The sequence below is a fragment of the Echiichthys vipera genome (genome assembly GCF_963691815.1).
Source record: "Echiichthys vipera genome assembly, chromosome: 18".
In the NCBI taxonomy this organism is placed as follows: Eukaryota; Metazoa; Chordata; class Actinopteri; order Perciformes; family Trachinidae; genus Echiichthys; species Echiichthys vipera.
Window position 1 is genome coordinate 9,680,190 of NC_139843.1, and position 18,024 is coordinate 9,698,213.

The 18,024-nt window shown below is 41.8% G+C and overlaps 1 protein-coding gene across 1 annotated transcript in view; it reads left to right on the forward strand.

The window, feature by feature from the left end:
• The window catches only part of LOC310961096 (testican-2), a 42,725-nt gene extending 27,751 nt beyond the window's left edge, over positions 1–14,974 (forward strand). Inside the window, exons 3-10 of the mRNA XM_083933056.1 lie at positions 1,965–2,079; positions 6,470–6,578; positions 7,055–7,173; positions 7,865–7,980; positions 8,094–8,312; positions 11,748–11,810; positions 13,511–13,648; positions 14,294–14,974. Of these exons, the coding sequence (XP_083789182.1) occupies positions 1,965–2,079; positions 6,470–6,578; positions 7,055–7,173; positions 7,865–7,980; positions 8,094–8,312; positions 11,748–11,810; positions 13,511–13,648; positions 14,294–14,433 (1,019 nt within the window). The 3' untranslated portion in view covers positions 14,434–14,974. The remainder of the gene's footprint in view (positions 1–1,964; positions 2,080–6,469; positions 6,579–7,054; positions 7,174–7,864; positions 7,981–8,093; positions 8,313–11,747; positions 11,811–13,510; positions 13,649–14,293) is intronic.
• Positions 14,975–18,024: the final 3,050 nt, after the last annotated feature.

Here is an 18,024-nt window from a genome sequence, read left to right on the forward strand (position 1 = left end):
GGTGGTGTGGTGGTTAGCACTGTCGCCTCACAGCGAGAGGGTTCCTGGCTGGGGTCCTTCTGTGGGGAGTTTGCATGTTCTCCCCGTGTCTGTGGTGGGTTTTCTCCAGGTTCTCCGGTTTCCTCCCACAGTCCAAAGACGTGCCCGTGTTAGGTTCACTGATGACTCTAAAAATTGCCCGTAGGTGTGAATGGTTGTCTGTCTCTGTTCGTCTCTATGTGCCCTGCGATAAACTGGCGTCCTGTCCAGGGTGTACTCCGCCTCACAACCGATGTCAGCTGGGATCGGCTCCAGCCCCCCTGCGACCCCAACAGGGAAAGTGGTTGAAGATGAATGAATGAATGAATGAAAACTGAGTCTCTTGCCATTCTTTGAATATGTATAAAGATTTCACCGTCAGCCTTAACCGTATGAAGTTCCCGAATCTCGTTCCCCTCCAGTTAGACATTATAATTAGCGATTTTGTGTTAATCAACCTTTTTTTTTACCCTCGAATGTTTGTTTTCTTTCGGGGGTTTTTGCGAGCTGCATGATAGACTTGTCATCAACCCACCCATATGCTCGCGGTGAATTCTCTGGACAATAAGCTTCTCTAGTCTCACATGGGCTCAATCGGACATTACACAGACTTTGTACTTGGTAGCTGGCAAGGTAAAGTCAGTTTAATATCCGATCCGATTCCGACACTTGCCAAATACAGGGTAATGTTTAGATAATTTCAGGGTTGCAATGCATGTGTATGAGGAATGAGGATAGGAGATGCACTGCTGTCCTAACAGGCAAAGCAACAGGTCCAAAAAACCTCCATAATAAAGATGCATGGACGACAGATGAAGTGGTGTAGGACTTCAGGTCTTTATGAACTCCCGTTACCAGCTTAGTCGTAGAGAACAAAAACACCGCAGGCACACAGTCTCCTACGCATATTTTTGAATTCCCTCAGAGCTGTCATGTCATCAACTGTTCCCCAGTAAGTCCCTGCTGTAGTATCAAAGTATCACCTAGTTTCCTGGATTCGCAGCAATCTGGCTGGCTGCCATCTTGTCTGTTGACCGTGTTGACTACAAAGCAGCTGCTCAATGCTGACTCAGGATTTCACAGCTTAAATTTCTCTCCCCAACCACCGCTTTCCACTCACTTAAATTTATCTGTGAGTTTTTCCGGGGCCTCACCGGCAAGGCGGCAAATGAGCTGGGACGGTGTGACATCCACTTTCGCATGGCATTGACCAAAGGCTGAGGAAGGAGGAGGCCAGGGTGCTATTTCCATCTCAGTCTATCAGTGGAAAAGAGATTGGCATTGAAGAGTTCAACTCTCCAAAGATAGAGAGAGAGGTGGTGGGGAGAGAGGGAAGAGGGTAGAAAGAAATGGAACTTGTGAAACAAAGATGGAGTGTATGTGTTTGTGTGCGAAAGGGAAAAGGCAAGACGGGAAGAGACAGTGATAAGTTGACACGGGGGAAGTGAGATGTGACAAGCTGAGAGAAAGAGATGCTCAATCAGTGCTGTCAGGCTTTCTGGCAATCAGACACAGCCGTTGGGGACTGCAGGCGGTGCTATTGACGACAGGCTGCCTTGCTAATGACAGCTAGGCGTCCATGTTTTCAGCAGTGCTGACTATAAAATCAATGGAGTCATTTGTGCACACTGCTAGAATATTTTTCATTACGCATTTCATGATTTTTATTGCACACGCCCGTATTGAGAGGAGAGGAAGGCAGAGCATTTTAACAGGTGTAAATATACTAATTTGATTATGCAGGATCTGAATTGTCCGCTTTCCTCTGTTTTTGTTGCTATCAATCTGTTGAACACATGCTCCTTGTCAAAAGACAAATTAAAAAACAGCTGGAAGCTCTGTATTTTTTCTCCAGGAGCAGGTGACAAAAATAGAAAGTTTAAGCAAAACACCTCTGTGATTGACACCTCTGGTGATTTTCAGTGATGTTGTTTTTGTGCTCGCAGCCGTGGACACCACCAAGGACCCTTGCCAGAATGTGAAGTGCAGTCGCCATAAGGTGTGCGTCGCTCAGGGCTACCAGAGGGCCATGTGTGTCAATCGCAAGAAACTGGAACAGAGGTAGGTGGAGTCCTAAAGTCAGAGGGAGGCTTGTCTTGTGTTTGCCAGACATGTTGCTTCTGCTTAGAATATTTTGACGTGGACAGGACAGACTTTTCTCTGGCGTTGGTGTCAACAGCCGTTAGCTGTGCGTCAGTTAAAAGCCTTTCGATGTCTGGCTGTGAGAGCTATTGATTAAACTGAGTAACAGGGCCAGAGAGTATCAGGAGTGATGTCATTTCAGCTTGAACACTCATGCTGAGAAATGAGTAATTAACAGTGTGGATGGAAGGTGGTTTAACTGAATTTGACAAAGCTAATTTGAGAACCCAGCTCTTTTGACCCATCTTCAGACTTTATCTGAAAGGGCGTGCATTAGACTGACATGACACCTGTCAGGAATATGAAGGAGCCTTTATAAATGTGTGCACCACGACCAAGCACAGCCTATGAGACTGACCAAGGCCATTTTGATGACAGAAAATACAGTATCGCTGTGGTTTTCTTGCCTGGTTTGACTCCTGGCACCCCGGGCTCATTCACCTAAAGGGACCGCTAGCTGTACAGCTAACTGAGCTGACTAGCTTACAGCAGCTAACTACAGTTAGCAACAGTTGGCAGTAACTGTAGCAACAAGTAAGGGATTCTTAATGATTAATGACACAATTGGTCTCATGACAGCCAATGTCAAAACTAACCAATTATGACAGTTTAATGTAATGTTAACACATAAATCTAAATATTTCCTTTACGTTTGATAATTAGGCCTGCTATGACATATTTATGAGGTTATGGTGTTAGATTAGTTGTCATAACACAGGCACCTCAAACAATCTCAACTTTGCATTAAAAGTATATATATAACTTTATAAACCACATAAATTTAGATTGATGCTTTTCAAACTAAAATATTTAGCTTCACTTAGTACCAGTTAGGCTCTGCTCACATCAGACACAGAAGAAAGACATACTAGGTGGTTATCACTTAAAGGGATGGTTACATTATTTGGAAGTGGGGTTACATTATCTACTTATCCAGGACATATTTTAACCACCTAAAAAAATAATAATTTCAGTTTAATTGAACTCTATATTTACAATATTTTTGCCAGACAGGTATTTCCTGTCAGACAGGTATATCCTCCAGTTTCCTCCAGTTTCCAGTTTCCACAGACTTTACCCTGCTTAATACACTGACTATTGGATAAGTACCTCATACAACCCCACCTACAAAAAGCTGAACTGTCCCTTTAATGTCAAGGGTATATACCTTCATGATTAATTAATGCTTAACGAATACATGACTTATCATGATCTAATCTAGTGCATGATTTATCATGAACTCTTGTGGCTTCGTTTTAATAAATAATGAAGCCACGATTACATAGTTTAATTAGTTGAAACTGCACAGATCATCAGATAGTGAACTTGTACATTCATTTAGTGAAAGACTAAAATTAAATGTTATCAAATCAAACTTTAACTGTTGAAAGTGGCAGTCTTCTCAGCTTAGTGCATTTGATAATCCCCACCACCTGATTCGGTGTGCACCACAGTGTATTTACAATGTGACTAAACTTGATCAAACGCAGACTTGCATTATTCAATTCAATTCAATTTTATTTATAGTGCCAAATCATAACAAAAGTCATCTCAGGACACTTTACCGAGTCAAGACCACACTCTATGACTTATTAATGATTTACATAGACCCAACAATTCCCCTGTAGAGTACAGTGGCAACGAAAACCTTCCCTATAACAGGCAGGAACGTCAGACAGACCCAGCTCATTATGTCCAAATGATCGCTCAAGTGACAAACCAAGAGATGATTATCAACGGACTCCACAGTGCAGCTCTACAGAGCGTTCAGTCCGTTGTTTTGTTTTTACAGCCCTCAACTTTATTGTTATGGTTCCCTCTCACCACTCTCATAAGCCGTGTTTCCATTCGCGTGTTTTTATGTGCATTTTGAAGTATTAGAAAAACTCCAAGGAAACAACAAAATTCAATAAAACTTTCTTAATTGCGCAAAAGGTTTTGACGTTCAATAGAGGGTTTTTTTTTTACCTTAATGCTGCTAAATGAATTATTGAAACGCCTTTGTTGAATAAGTTCTAATGTAGAAACATTTAACTTACATAACCTATCAGCTGTTTCCACTGTCCTTGTCTTCTGGGATGATATATGAATTTGTCTTCGTCTCTGGACAACATGAAACTTGACCAATGCTTGCTACCATGAGAGAACAATTAAAACTTGCCCAGTTAAACCAAATTCCCGAAGACCTCTCTCCGTTCTTCTCTTTTAGATGGTTAGATGACTAAGGCGACTTGTTTTGTTTACTCAACATCTACTACTCTGTTTACTGGTGGATTGCAGCCATGCGTAGCCTAAAGCGTCAACTTCTGACAAAACTATGATGTAGCTTAGTTTATTTGCTCCAAACAAGTCAACGGAAACACACTTTTTTCACATTCAACATTAAAATTTTCTTGAAAATTGAATGGAAACACAGCTTATAGTGTCAGTTAAGAGGTGGGCAGTTGCGTACGCTACCTGCTCAGAAACAAATGGCAGAACAAAAGTGAAGGACCAGTTGATAAACAGCAGATAAAGAGCCAGATAGTTCCCTCAGGAGCTGGAGCCGCAAATAAATCTAAAGGGAGAGTGACTGGCAGGTAGTTACTGATGTTTTAAAACAATTTTGGAGCCCATGGATGTATTAAAGTTAATTATTAAGAATTGTGCGTATTCATTTTGTTGTCTAGTCTACCTTTTTTGACCCAAGCATGACACTGATGAGAAAACACAAAATCAGTAACCGTGTTTTTAAAAGGAAAACTAAGTGACGTCCATGTCATTGTCCATCACTAAACCAACGTGTTCTCACCTCTCAGACAACTTGAACTTGGCGTGGGTGTGCTTTACCCCCCATGTAGAAAGTAATATCTTACTGAACAACCTGTGTTGATAATAGGGGCAGAGGAGTTGGGTTGAAGTCATGAGCTAAAGCATATAGAAAGAAAACTTTGGTCATTCAACGCAATGTAATATTGAGATTTATAGTTTTTTCAAATGCTCCTCACTTCACCAAGACCTTTTAGTTTCCTGTGTACACCTCGCTGGAAAGCATTTATCTATTCCTTCACCCATTCATTCCACTTTGACTGGAAAACAAATGAGCAGGGTTGCAGTCTGAAAAGAATTAATGGGGTGAATTATTACTACCTGCAAAGTCTATCTGCTGCGACAGGCGTTTATCTTTTTCAATAAAGTGCTTCATTTACGGAGTCACTCCAGAGATGAGAGAGACTGTGTCAAATAATGGGCAATAAGCACAAACGCGACCACACTAAACCGCCCTAGCATCATTAAGTAGCTGCCTCAGAAGTCGTACTGCAGAGCGTAATGCTTGTGCTCACTGAACATGAAGTCAATCACAGTGAGAGGAAATTTTTTACAAAGCAGTGCATTCAAACATTTACAGGCAATGCACTTAATTTGGGTTGTATTTACCAAATATCACAGATGGTATATGCCTCTGAAATGTATTTTGCAATCCCACCAATCCCGTGTAAGTGAACATTTAAAAAAATCAACAATAGGTGCATCCAAACTTGACTGGAAAAAGAGCGAGATGCCATCAGAAATTGGTGCTGCATCCCAAACAAGCACCTAACAGCATGTTCAGTGCTCAGTTCAAGTGCTGGTTTACTCTTTGATTTAAAAAGAAAGTGCAGAGTCAAGATGTGAGTTTTTCAGCCGGGCAGTGACCCAGCTGCCCCGCCGTCTGCCGGCATTTCGTACGGCCATTGTGGAGGACAGGCGGGCATTGTCTGTTACTCTTGAAAATCCACAGACTACTCTGTCGTCTGTTTTCTCTGGAAATACTTTCAACTAAAGACACCGTCACCATGAAAGCTGTTGTTAGCGGGGTGACAGGTTCTGGAAAGAGATTTAAGGGAGGCACTTTGACTTAAATAGGCCTAGCTCAACAACTATTGGATGGATTGGAATTTTGTGCAGACATTCATAGTCCCCCAAAGGAGAAATCCTTGATCAAATACCCTAAAAACTAATGACATCCCCAGCAGCCTGAGCTTTACTTTGTTGCCAATTAGCAAAGCTGGTTAAAATGGTAAACATTATATCTGCTTTATATCTGCAAATGTTAAGCTGGTCTCAGCAGGTCTGTCATTGTGAGCACGTTAGCATGCAACACCATGGCCAAGCACAGCCTCACAGAGCTGCATGGAGCTCTTGTTTTCTTGCTGTATTGAGGTGGCATCTCCTGGGAAAATAACAAACCACACGGTTGGATATAGATAGAAGCAGGTGAGAATTTTTTTTCTCCTGTAATTTGGGTGAGCTGACATTTTAACATCATCCTTTTTCCTGTCATGTTCAGAGTCAAACAGTCAGGGCAGCTGGAGGCTCGTGAAAGCAGCTGCAAGCCATGTCCTGTTGCCGCCTCCTCACCTGTGTGTGGCTCTGATGGACACAACTACGCCTCTGAGGTAAACAGAAAAAATATTCTGGACCTGCATCTCTCTTTAAAAGTGAATTAAATATTTTACTTTTTTTTTGCCACCATAAAAGCCTTGAAAAAGAATGGAAAGCGCCTGTGTCATCGTTTAAATAATGAGAGGAGACCAGTCAAGAGCTGTTTCCTGCTGTGCTGACATATATGTGGACGCAGCAGGGCAGCACAGTTCATCACAGTTCATCACTGCCCGCGGGAGGACGTGCACCGGCTCAATGTGGCCGTATGATTAATGACTGCCGTTTTTTTGAGCGGCACCGGCCGCTGCCAGAACTCTTTATTGATTTATGTATAGTTTTTAATTTTGATCTTGCATGAGAAGACAGCGGAAAATGACAGCTCATTTTTGCTGCCTTTCCCTAAGTGCAGTGTCTCATCTGAATGAGCAATCTCTTTTTCTTGCGGTCACCTCCATAAATATTTTATCTGTCTCTCCCTTTCTCCGCACAGTGTAAGCTGGAGCAGCAGGCCTGCCTCACAGGCAAAGAGCTGAGCATCATGTGTGCTGGCTTTTGCCCCTGTGCCACAGCCTCCGTCACCCTCACAAATACTGACATGAAACGTGGCAAGTGGCCTTTTCTTCTCCTTTTTCTGTTTATGAGCCATTTTGGGATTCACACCTCTCTGTCTGCATCACTGTCATCCCTTTCATGAGTCAAGGTTTCCAAAAGAAAGCTATGATGCACTGCACACAGCGTGCTGGAAGTAGGATAAGACCATTTAACCCAATGCTCTGAGTTTGGGATCAATACTCACCAATTTTAGAGATTACTGTTAGCCAAATATCCCCCATGTGGTTAAACTGCTCTTCAAAACATTTAGTGATTAATTATTTAGAGTGTACACTATCTATCATTGCAGCCAAACAGTATTGATTGTCGAAGCTCTGGGGCACGTAAAAATGCCAATTGATCAAAAGGATGAAAAATGTTACACCTGTTTTTCATCTGTAGACCGGAATAAGAGCTTAGAGACTGAAAGTGGATTTCAATTGAACAGCAATTTGCTGCTGCAGAGTTAAATACAAAATAATGTTTTTCTATGAGTGGCAGCTCATACACTTGTAAATGACAGCATGAACAGTCCACCTCATCAGCTTTACAGTGAAGGAAACCTCTGCCTGTGATTCTGTTAACTGTACATCAGCAAGAGCAATAGGCGTCCTGTCTTTTGTGAAGGGGAGTCAGATTGCTGTTTGCCAAGTATGTGCCAAGGTTTTGAATGCTGGGATTCCCTTTTTTTGTGTGCCCCCTCAGACAGCTGCACTGGCCAAGACCTGGCAGACCTGGGCGACCGCCTGAGAGACTGGTTCCAACTCCTTCATGGAAACGCGAAGCAGAATAACTCTGGCAAGCTCAGAGCTGGCACCGTTTCAGGTTAGAAACTCACAAAGCGGCTTTATTCTCAAATTTACAACTCAATTGTCTCCGCGGAGAGATGTAGTATAAACAGCAAGAAACTGAAGCGCTACACAAATTATTTCTGACAGCGCTGGACAAAAGCCTTGTAGCCAGCTGCAAAGACTCCATCGGCTGGATGTTCTCAAGGCTGGACACCAACAGCGACCTTTATCTGGACCAAGCTGAGCTGGCTGCCATTAACCTGGACAAGTACGAGGTCTGCATCCGACCCTTCTTCAACTCCTGCGACAGCTACAAGGATGGAAAGGTCTCCACGGCGGAGTGGTGCCTCTGCTTCTGGAGAGAAAGTGAGTAGAGGGATCTCCACCAGAGAGCTGAGTCTATTTTAGGTCAAATCTCTAAATAGATACAATAATAATAGCAAGGTTACATCACAGGGAAATAGAGGGTATTCTGCGATGTAGTTTATTCCATCATTGAGCAGCAAAACAAGCCTGCTGCGGTGAAAGGCAAATGAGTTTCTAGTAGCAGTACCTTTAGAGGAAAACTTTGGGAAACATGTTTATTCACTCTCCAGCTGACAGTTGGATGAGAAGATCGATAATACTCTTATGCCTGTGCGTTGAAGAGTTTGCAATTCTCATCAAATACACTCAAAAATTCAGCAAATATCTCCTCTCTGCACCCTAGCTGTCAGTTCTGTGTGAGCGCTGAAAAAAGAATCAGGCCTGGCTCTGTAAATGTGTTAGACTGAGCAACACAACACTATTCAGGACAGAAGAAAGATCATGGATGTATAAAGAGACAATGTGTTGACTTGAAATATCAACAGTTTTTCTCCAGAATTGCCTTAAAACATGCAGCTAGAACCAGGATGCTGTTAGCTTAAAGACTTGAAGTTCAGAAATACACCTACCTCAGCACTTAACTGCTTTTTAAAAACCCAAGCTCTTTTTGTGTACCGTTTTAAGACAGGAGATACATTGTGATAAGTAGTGACCTTTAGAGCCGATAGGATAAGCGTATTTCCCCAAAATGTCGAATTATTCCTTCAACCAAGTCTGAAAGCCTATGGGCTGTTATTTAAAAGCAGAAATTTTCAGCCTAATCAACATCTTCAAAAGCTGATTCTGGTCATGCTTCTCTGTAACCCTCGGCTGTTCGTGCAGACTTATGCTTGAATTCCCAATTTGTTCTATCTATTTTCCATCGCTGCTTATCCAGGTTTGACAATATTCCCAGGCACGATCAGCACTTCTCCCCCCTGCTGAGAACAATCTGGGCAAGACCTCATTTATCTGAGTCATCTCACAGTTTGCCAGAATTGTTTTCTAACAAATATAAAGCCCTTTTTCAAAGCCTCACAGAACTCATAGTCCCACAGAGTTTTATCTCTCCACCATGCTGCAGAAAATACCGTCTTTACCTGATTTAGGGTTCCCCTGGGCTAAAAACACTCCTTTCGTTACAATTTTTCTGACCACAATTCAGCTCTTGTTCTGTCCAAGTGTCCAACACATACAGCTATAGATTCATCATTGACCTTTGGCCTCAGCTGTTCTCTGAGCTACGCTTGAACATGAGTTGTTTCTCAATCTGCATTCTCCTCTGTACTTGTGTTCTCGTGGACTTGTGAAACGTCATCATGGACTTGTGAAACGTCATCAGTCGCAGCTCATGTACTGTTCCAATTCAATGGTCCGCATCTCATCGAGTGCGGTCCAAATGCCCGGATGTGACTTGCTCCGCCCATTTTATCGAGGATGCATCGGAGATGACTTGTGTGGACTTCAGACAGCCAGGTATCCTAGAATGCACTTCACCCTAACATCAGAGAAGACGGCGCAGGAGACAACACACAACTTTGAGTTATAATTTTCGAAATACTACTGTATTTGTGTCAGGAAAAGCAGTTTTAGGAGGTTTTTTAGGCAAGAAAATAGCCGTTTAAACTTTAAATCTGTGGTCAATGTATCAAGATAGAGCCTATTTTAAAATTTGCTTCGATGTTTTCGGAGATGTGAGGTCCTGGGGTAACCCTGACAACCAAGACGAGCTGAGATGGTGACGTCATCAAGTCCGATGCTGTTCAAATTGCAGAACATCCGGACTGCATCCTCTCGTCCTCCGGAGTCTGGACTCCCTAAGTCCACAAGTCCAAACTTTGCGTAATTGGTATTGAGAAACGCCTCTGGTGTTCCCTATGGACAGTTCTCGATCAGCACAGAAGTCCAATACCAAAGCATCCTGGTGTTCAGGATCAGGCAGATTAGTCCTTTCAATCAACCCCCACCTGCTTTCTCTGGCATCTATCATGTTGGTGAAAAATTATAGTTTTTCCTCTGTGCAACATGCAGTCACATACTGTATGTTGCCTTCAAATGGAGTCCTGTTTACGTGTTTACCGTGTTTACCATGTTTACCATGTTCACGACAAGGTCCGTATGAGCGCCCATCCCTTGTTGTGTTCAGGACCTTGTTAGTGCACATTTTCTGAAAAGCTCGAAGGTCGGGAGTTATGACGTGTTTTCACTGTAATATTATAATGTGTCTGACAAACGTGTCTGATTTTCTCAACAGCCCCCCCCCCCCCCCCCCCCATCAATCTACACTCAAATCATCATAATGTCAATTAGAAAACAGTATTTTAGAAATGCCAACAAAAAAAGTATTCAGAACCTGTTCTATGACACTTCAAAATTTAGCTCATATGTCTCCCATTTCTCTTGATCATCTTTGAGATGTTTCTATACCTTGATTGCAGTCCACCTGTGGTCAATTCAACAGATTGGACTGGATTTAGAGAGGCACACACGCTTGTCTATATAATCTCTCACGGCTGACAATGCCTATCAGAACAAAAGCAGCATAATTGCAGATGTGTCCTGCACCATCAACTTTGATTTTTCCACATGAATGCTCAATATGAGGTGGTATACAGTACATGTTGATATAAGGTGCATACCTGCTTATACTGGTACTCTGTGACCTTTTATAAGGTCATATTAAATCCCCACATTGAATATTGAAACATGGTTTTAAGCTCTGGTTTCATCCAGTGTAGAACATACTTTTGTAGCCACGTTCCTGACATTTTATGTGTACTTCATGTTGTAAAATGTAAATTGAGCAGGTGTTTCTATGGATACCTTCACTCAATGCTATTTCAGCTGTGCTCATTTGCACCATTTGACCTTTACTAAACAAATACAGGATAGTTCTGGCAGTAACCTCATTTGCACACCGATTACACAATTGATCAGGCGTTTAACCTGCATGCAATAGATGACACTGACTCCCTGATCAATTTTTCATTACCAGCTGGTGGTATTTATAAACCATTAAGTGATAATGGTTTTATGATAATGATGTGGAACAGGATGCCGCACTACATGCCTAAAAAAAAATTGCAAACGTGAATTGAACGTCATGTTTTGTGCAAACACCATACACAATAGGAAGGCTGTGGAAAAACTACTGATACTGAGGAAGATTAATCGCCCTGAGGGTCAATACTAAGTGTTTTTTTCTCCTTTGTTTCTATTCCTATCTATTCTAGAGGTTCAGCACATTTCCCTGTCATTCTCAGGCTACATCTTTATGTTCTTTCACCTAAGCTCTTGACGATCGATCAGGCTCTGAGGGAATGAAATATAAGAGTTCTTAAACAAATCAATACAGGCACAAAAACGTGTAATTATGAAGTGCATTGATTGAGATAAGGTTCGAGGTAGCAGTTTTAGGTATCGTCTGTCATCACTTCTCTTGTTTGATTCTCACAGAGCCGCCATGCCTCGCCGAGCTGGAGAGGATCCAAGTGCAGGAGGCGGCCAAGAAGAAGCCTGGTAAATGTATAGTTTATCAAAGCAGTACTGTGAAGTTCAAGATGTATTTGATTGAAGATTTTGAAACACTACACTTGAGCAGTTTTGGAAAATACTCATGTACTGTACTTACGTCAAATTTTGTGGTACGTGGAGTTTACTTGAGTATTTTGATTTTCTGCTTTTTTACACTGAAGTCCGCAGGGAAATATTCACATTTACACAAAAAATAGTCCTTTGACTTTTGGTACCTTGAGTATATTTTGATGCTATTCCTTTTACACTTTTACTTGAAGCTCCCATATTGTAAAAATGTCTTTTTTGTTATAAAGCAGGTTGAGTTGCTGTATAAATATTGTGAAAGCATCAAAACGCTCAATCCACAGAGAAATGCACACAGCCTGTTTTCAGAAACTATGTCTTAAATGAATTTGTACAGTTGTGACATCACAGCTATATTATATAGAGGTAGAAAGTGCTGCTTCAGTGCCATTACAGTCATTCCCAGGCTGCAATGATGGTGCGGAGACACAGAGAGCACAGATATGGAAGACCTGGAAACTAGGACCAATTACAGTAGACTGGGGTTTTTTTTCAAGAGGGGCTAAAAGGGCTTAAAGACACAGGTGCTAAAATGTGTGTCAGTGTTTTTTGAACATCAAAGCATGTAAACATGTTCTCGTAGGAACCCCAAAAAAATAATATGAACATGGAAATTGGGCTTGAGCATGATATGGGACCTTAAAGTTAAATTTTGAATGCAGGACTTTTACTTTTAACACAGTATTTCTGCACTGTGGTATTGCTACTTTCTCTAAAGTAAAAGATCTGAGTACTTCCTTTACCGCTATGTTTTAGACAGGAAATTACCTCGGGCTCTTTTCAAAGCCGCACAATGCCGTATAGTTAGCCATGAAGGGCACCATGTAGCTGTCTGTGCCCCCGCATTCGCTCTGCGTCTCTGGGTGTTCTTATGTAATAAGGCAGTAGCTGGCGAGAAGCTGAAGGAGGCTCATTTAAGAGATCACAAGCGCACGCCTCGGATTAGGTCCTAAGCAGGCTGGGGGGAATTAGAGGCCAGCGCTGTCTTTGGAAAAAGAGTAAGGCTACCTCACCCGTTTGGCTCCCTGAGAACCCTAATGCTAGAGTATCCACCCAGCATCCACATTCACTAACACAGCTGCTCTCTACTTTTTCCTTTTCTGCTCCAAACCAAGAGAAAGGTTTCTTCCATCCCCGAGGCCCACTTGTCTCATTGCTTGTGTTTTCTCTAGTTTTCGTGGTAGTGAAGGGGGGTGGGGGGTGGGGGGGTGCTTGTTATAGAACTTCACTTTGAGTTTGACGAGAGTGTCCTGAGGGAGGCTGAAACAGTGGAGCTCTGTCGCTGAGACTGTCGCTGCATTTTTACATGCCACTCTCACAGCATAAGGAATCGCTTCGCCAACATACTGTATGAAATTACATCCACCAGCATAAGCATCCCTGTTTTGTTGCAAAACAAACGAATGCTTTCTCTGCCAAAAATCTGCCTCTCTGTCCTGACTGATAGTTTTATCACAGGTTCACTAAGGCGTGCAGGCATTCTGGTTTATGCTACGCTCATCTCAGGCATCAGCATGAGGCAGCGATGTGTGCACAGGGTATTAATATTTAACAACTAGGCTTGTGTGTGTGCGTGTGTGTGTGTGTGTGTGTGTGTGTGTGTTTGTGCGTGTGTGCAGGGATGTTCATTCCAAGCTGCGATGAGGACGGCTACTACAGAAAAGTGCAGTGTGACCAAAGCCGAGGGGAGTGCTGGTGTGTCGACCAGCATGGTGGAGAAATGATGGGCACCAGAATCCATGGCAACCCTGACTGCGGTAAGAGTAGGGGTGCATTAGGAAACAGATATTTTTCACTCTGTACACAGCAAGACAATCTCCTTCTCAAGAAATCATTTTTGTCTGTAACTGAGCTACTGAAGTTGTGTCTTGAAACATGAAAATATTAGCCAGTGCAGTGAGATTTCAACTTGGTTCCAATGCTATTCAATGTGTTTCAAGTTTATTTTCTCCTTGATTGATTTCTATACGTAACAGGCTGTAATATTCTTTCTACATGAGCAGTTTTTACACTTCATTTTAAAAGTTTTTAGGATTCATATCGGAGGATAAAACAGCTGCACCCATTAAACCCCCATGTTGGATCTCTGTCAATTATTGTTTTAATCAATTAATTGTTTAGTCTATAAAATGTCAGAAAATAGAGACATAGTGATATAGAGAAAGTGATATCTTCAAATTCCTTGTGTTTTTTTTAAGAGAAACAGTCCAGAACTTAAAGATATTTAGTTTGCAACGATACATACTATTATAGAATGAGATAATTAAATATTAAAGTAACATTGAGAGGCTAAAACAAGCTAATATTTGGCATATTTGCTTGATAATTATCTGTCAGTCAACTTATTGTTCCTGGATTTGTTTTTAAAAAAAAGCATTTCTCATGTCTTAATCCTTTTCCAGATGAAGTGGCGGGATATTCTGGAGATTTTGGGAGTGGGGTGGGATGGGAGGATGAAGAGGAGAAGGAGGCAGAGGACACCGGAGAGGAGGAGGAAGAAGAAGAGGAGGGCGAGGCAGACGACGGCGGATACATCTGGTAGAACTGTCTGCCCCCACGCGGAGAGCCGAGTCACAGCCGATAGCCTGAAAGTCTACAGGGATGGCTCTCTCCTCACAGCAAAACATTCTGGGATCGGACCGGGGAGGTATGGAGTTGTGTATCATCATGATGGGATATGTGGTTCTGGGCAGGTCCAGGGATGAAATGATGACCATTTTTTGTCTTAGATATGTGTAATTGCTTCATTCTCTTGTCTCTGTTTTTTGAGCAACAGAGCTTTTTGTTTTGCTGTCCTGAAAAGCAGGACCCACTGACTACTGCGCCATAGGTAGCTGAAGTCCATCAGAATTCCTATCTTGTCCGACCGCCATCTATGCATATAGAGATTACCGGTAATTTTGTATTTTGTGAAAAATTGCTTGAGTATTAGAGCTGACGTACCATTTGAAAGACTAGGGATCAGAATTTAAAGGAATAGTGGGAAATACGCTCGCTTGCTTTCTTGCTGAGGGTTTTACGGGAAGCTTGACACCTCTGTCATGTTAAATATGAAGCTGGAGCAATGAGACAGTACGTTTAGCTTAGCTTAGCATTAATACTGGAAATGAGGAGCAGTTCATTCTCTCTAAAGGTTAAAAAAAATCGATTAGCAAGTGACCATGGTATAAGCATGATAATGCCTGACGAGGTGTCTATTATCAGGAACTAATGGTCTCAACCTGGCTGCCCCAATGTCCATTTATTCCAGATAATGGACACCTTACTGGACATTATCCCTTACATATCTTGTTTGTTTAATCTGTACAAAAACCACAGTATTACGATGACAAGTTGCATAATTATGAAGATTATTTATGAAATGAAATAGTCTGGCACACGATGAGATTTTGTACGGCTTGAATAAATAACATATAGCATGTTAATTAGTGTTGCTGGTTGGCAGATTTTGTTACCTTTGGATGGAGCGGGGAAAGCTGTTTCCCTCTTTCAGTGGAAAAGATGTCACTGTTTTGATTGACTGATTGAATTACTTACTCAAAAAAACAGTTATGGCAGCTAAGCTTACTGTCTCCTGGTTGTAGCTTCACATTTACTGTACAGACAGAGAGTAATTGTGATCTTCTCATCTATCTGGAAATATCTAGTAAATAAGCGTATTCCCCAAAATGTCCAACTATTCCGTTCAAGCAGTTAAGTGCAATGTGGTTGTGTATGTCAAAACTGATTCTGTATATAAATCCAGTGTAAATGATCTGTAAAGCAAGCTTTGAGGATTTCCGTTCACTACGGTTTCAAGCTACCTTTATGATGAAGCAGTTTTTAAAATCTTACATGCTTTACGAATAAAGTGGATACACACAACTATAGGACCTACATTTCCAGACAGATTACTTTTATTGCAAACCTGTAGAATGTACCTCAATGGCCCAAAACTGCACCAACAGTAGAAACCACTCGTCGTTGTCGTCACTCTAAAGTCATGTCACAGAATGTGCCACAACTATGTTTTATTATGAGTTTGCAACTTGAAAAAAACCTGTATTTTGTGTTTATATATATATAAAAAAAAAATGTGTGCATTACTTGAAGTTCTGTGTGTATACTTGAATTCACATTGTAATTTTTTTCTATGAGAATATCGTTGCCATGTCGTCATTCATGCTATTGGTAGGCCACACATTTGGTTGTTTTTAGTATTGCATGTTAGTAAATAAGAATGTACTTCTAGGCTGAGCACTTTACTAATAAAGGCACAGGAGCCAAACTATATGTTGACTTCAATTTTTTTCCAGCTATTATCGTGCAGAGAGAACTGAAGGTTGACTCTGTGGCTACAGTGGCAGCAAGTCAGTGACCATCCTCCCCTGTATATATGGAGGAGTATTTTTGCAATCATCCTGCAAGATAGGAAAGGAACATGTGCTAAGGTGCCAGTGGGGAAATTCAATTAACTCGTAATAGAAAGACAGGTCCTCGCTGTAGGGAGGTGGTTAGGAGAGGACCTGCATCACCAACTTACTGTGGAAGTTCCATATCGTTAAATTTAACCTGTGTGTAAAAACTGAATTTCCAGTAACACCCCACCCTACCTTACATGGACTATTTTGCAACTAAAACCCAAGCTGGATGTCTTAATATGAATATTTCAGAGCGCAAATCTACTTGAGGTATACACGGTGGTGTAGTGGTTAGCACTGTCGCCTCACAGCGAGAAGGTTACAGGTTTGCATCCCGGCCTCGGCCTTTCTGTGTGGAGTTTGCATGTTCTCCCCGTGTCTGCGTGGGTTTTCTCCGGGTACTCCGGTTTCCTCCCACAATCCAAAGACATGCATGTGTTAGGTTAATTGATAACTCTAAGAATTGCCCTTAGGTGTGAATGGTTGTCTGTCTCCGTTCGTCTCTATGTGCCCTGCGATAGACTGGCGTCCTGTCCAGGGTGTACCCTGCCTCACGCCCGTTGTCAGCGGGGATCGTCTCCAGCCCCCCCGCGACCCCAGCCCCGGGATAAGCGGTTGAAGATGAATGAATGAAAACTACTTGACCTTTGAGTTCTCCACCTAGTGTGTGAAGCCCTGATTACCTTAAATTCATTACAGCTACAACCAATGAATACATTTTTATATGTTCAACAAAGAATTAAGTAAATACAGTGTCAACATCATCTACGCTCGTGGAGCCTGCAGTGGACTAAATACAAGTAGGATACATTTCAACATACAAGTTGCAGTCTCAGTCAGTTGAGTCTCTGACAAGCAGATGGAGATATTTGCTGGGGATATTCTGGTGCTCAGCTGCCACACCACGCTAGAGATACAGATTACAGCAGATTGGTTGTGGCATATCACTAAATGCCAGTTTACTAAAGTGTAATTAGCAATCCTTTAGTCACAAGTTAAAGTCCTGGATTAAAAACATATTAAATTAAAAGTATATGTTGAAATAGTCCCAGCATTAAAATCTTAAAATGAATTTAAAAACACTGACAGGCAGCCTGCGAAAGGCAACAGGGATTGGGAGCAATGAGAGCACTTTGAAGCAGCATTCTGCAACAGCTGCAGTTGGTTTATATAACAATAAATCCTAAATCAAAAGCATCAACAACTTTCTCCACGTCTGAGAATGAAAGGAAAACCTCAGGGATGTGCCCAAAACAAAACACAATTGCATCACTTGAGTTACCATGGGCGTTCAAGGACAAGTCTGAATAAAAAAATGACTACAAGATTACTGCACAACCTCCTACTCAGACAGCACACAAGATACAGTGGAGTATTCACCGCCTTGGTTATAACATGCTTTTTGCTTTTGGATGTTTATATTTTAATGTCAAAGTAAAAACAAATCTCTTACAATGAAAATTAAAGGGGAATTTCACAATTTTTTAACCAGGACCCTATTTCCCCATGCATTTCTGTGTGAGTGACCAGTATTGAGCGTGAGGTTGCAGCCTGGCCGCTGTGAACTGGGTTACAATGTAATTGAACGGTGCACCAGTCCACTAAAAATGCAGACGGGCAGAAGTTGTAGCTAGTTGTGCCACGAATGGATCCTAATAACTCTGGATACACTGCAAACTCTTAATTTCATTTCCTTCGGGCCTAAAGCGTGTTACAGATGCTGAGCAAATGAT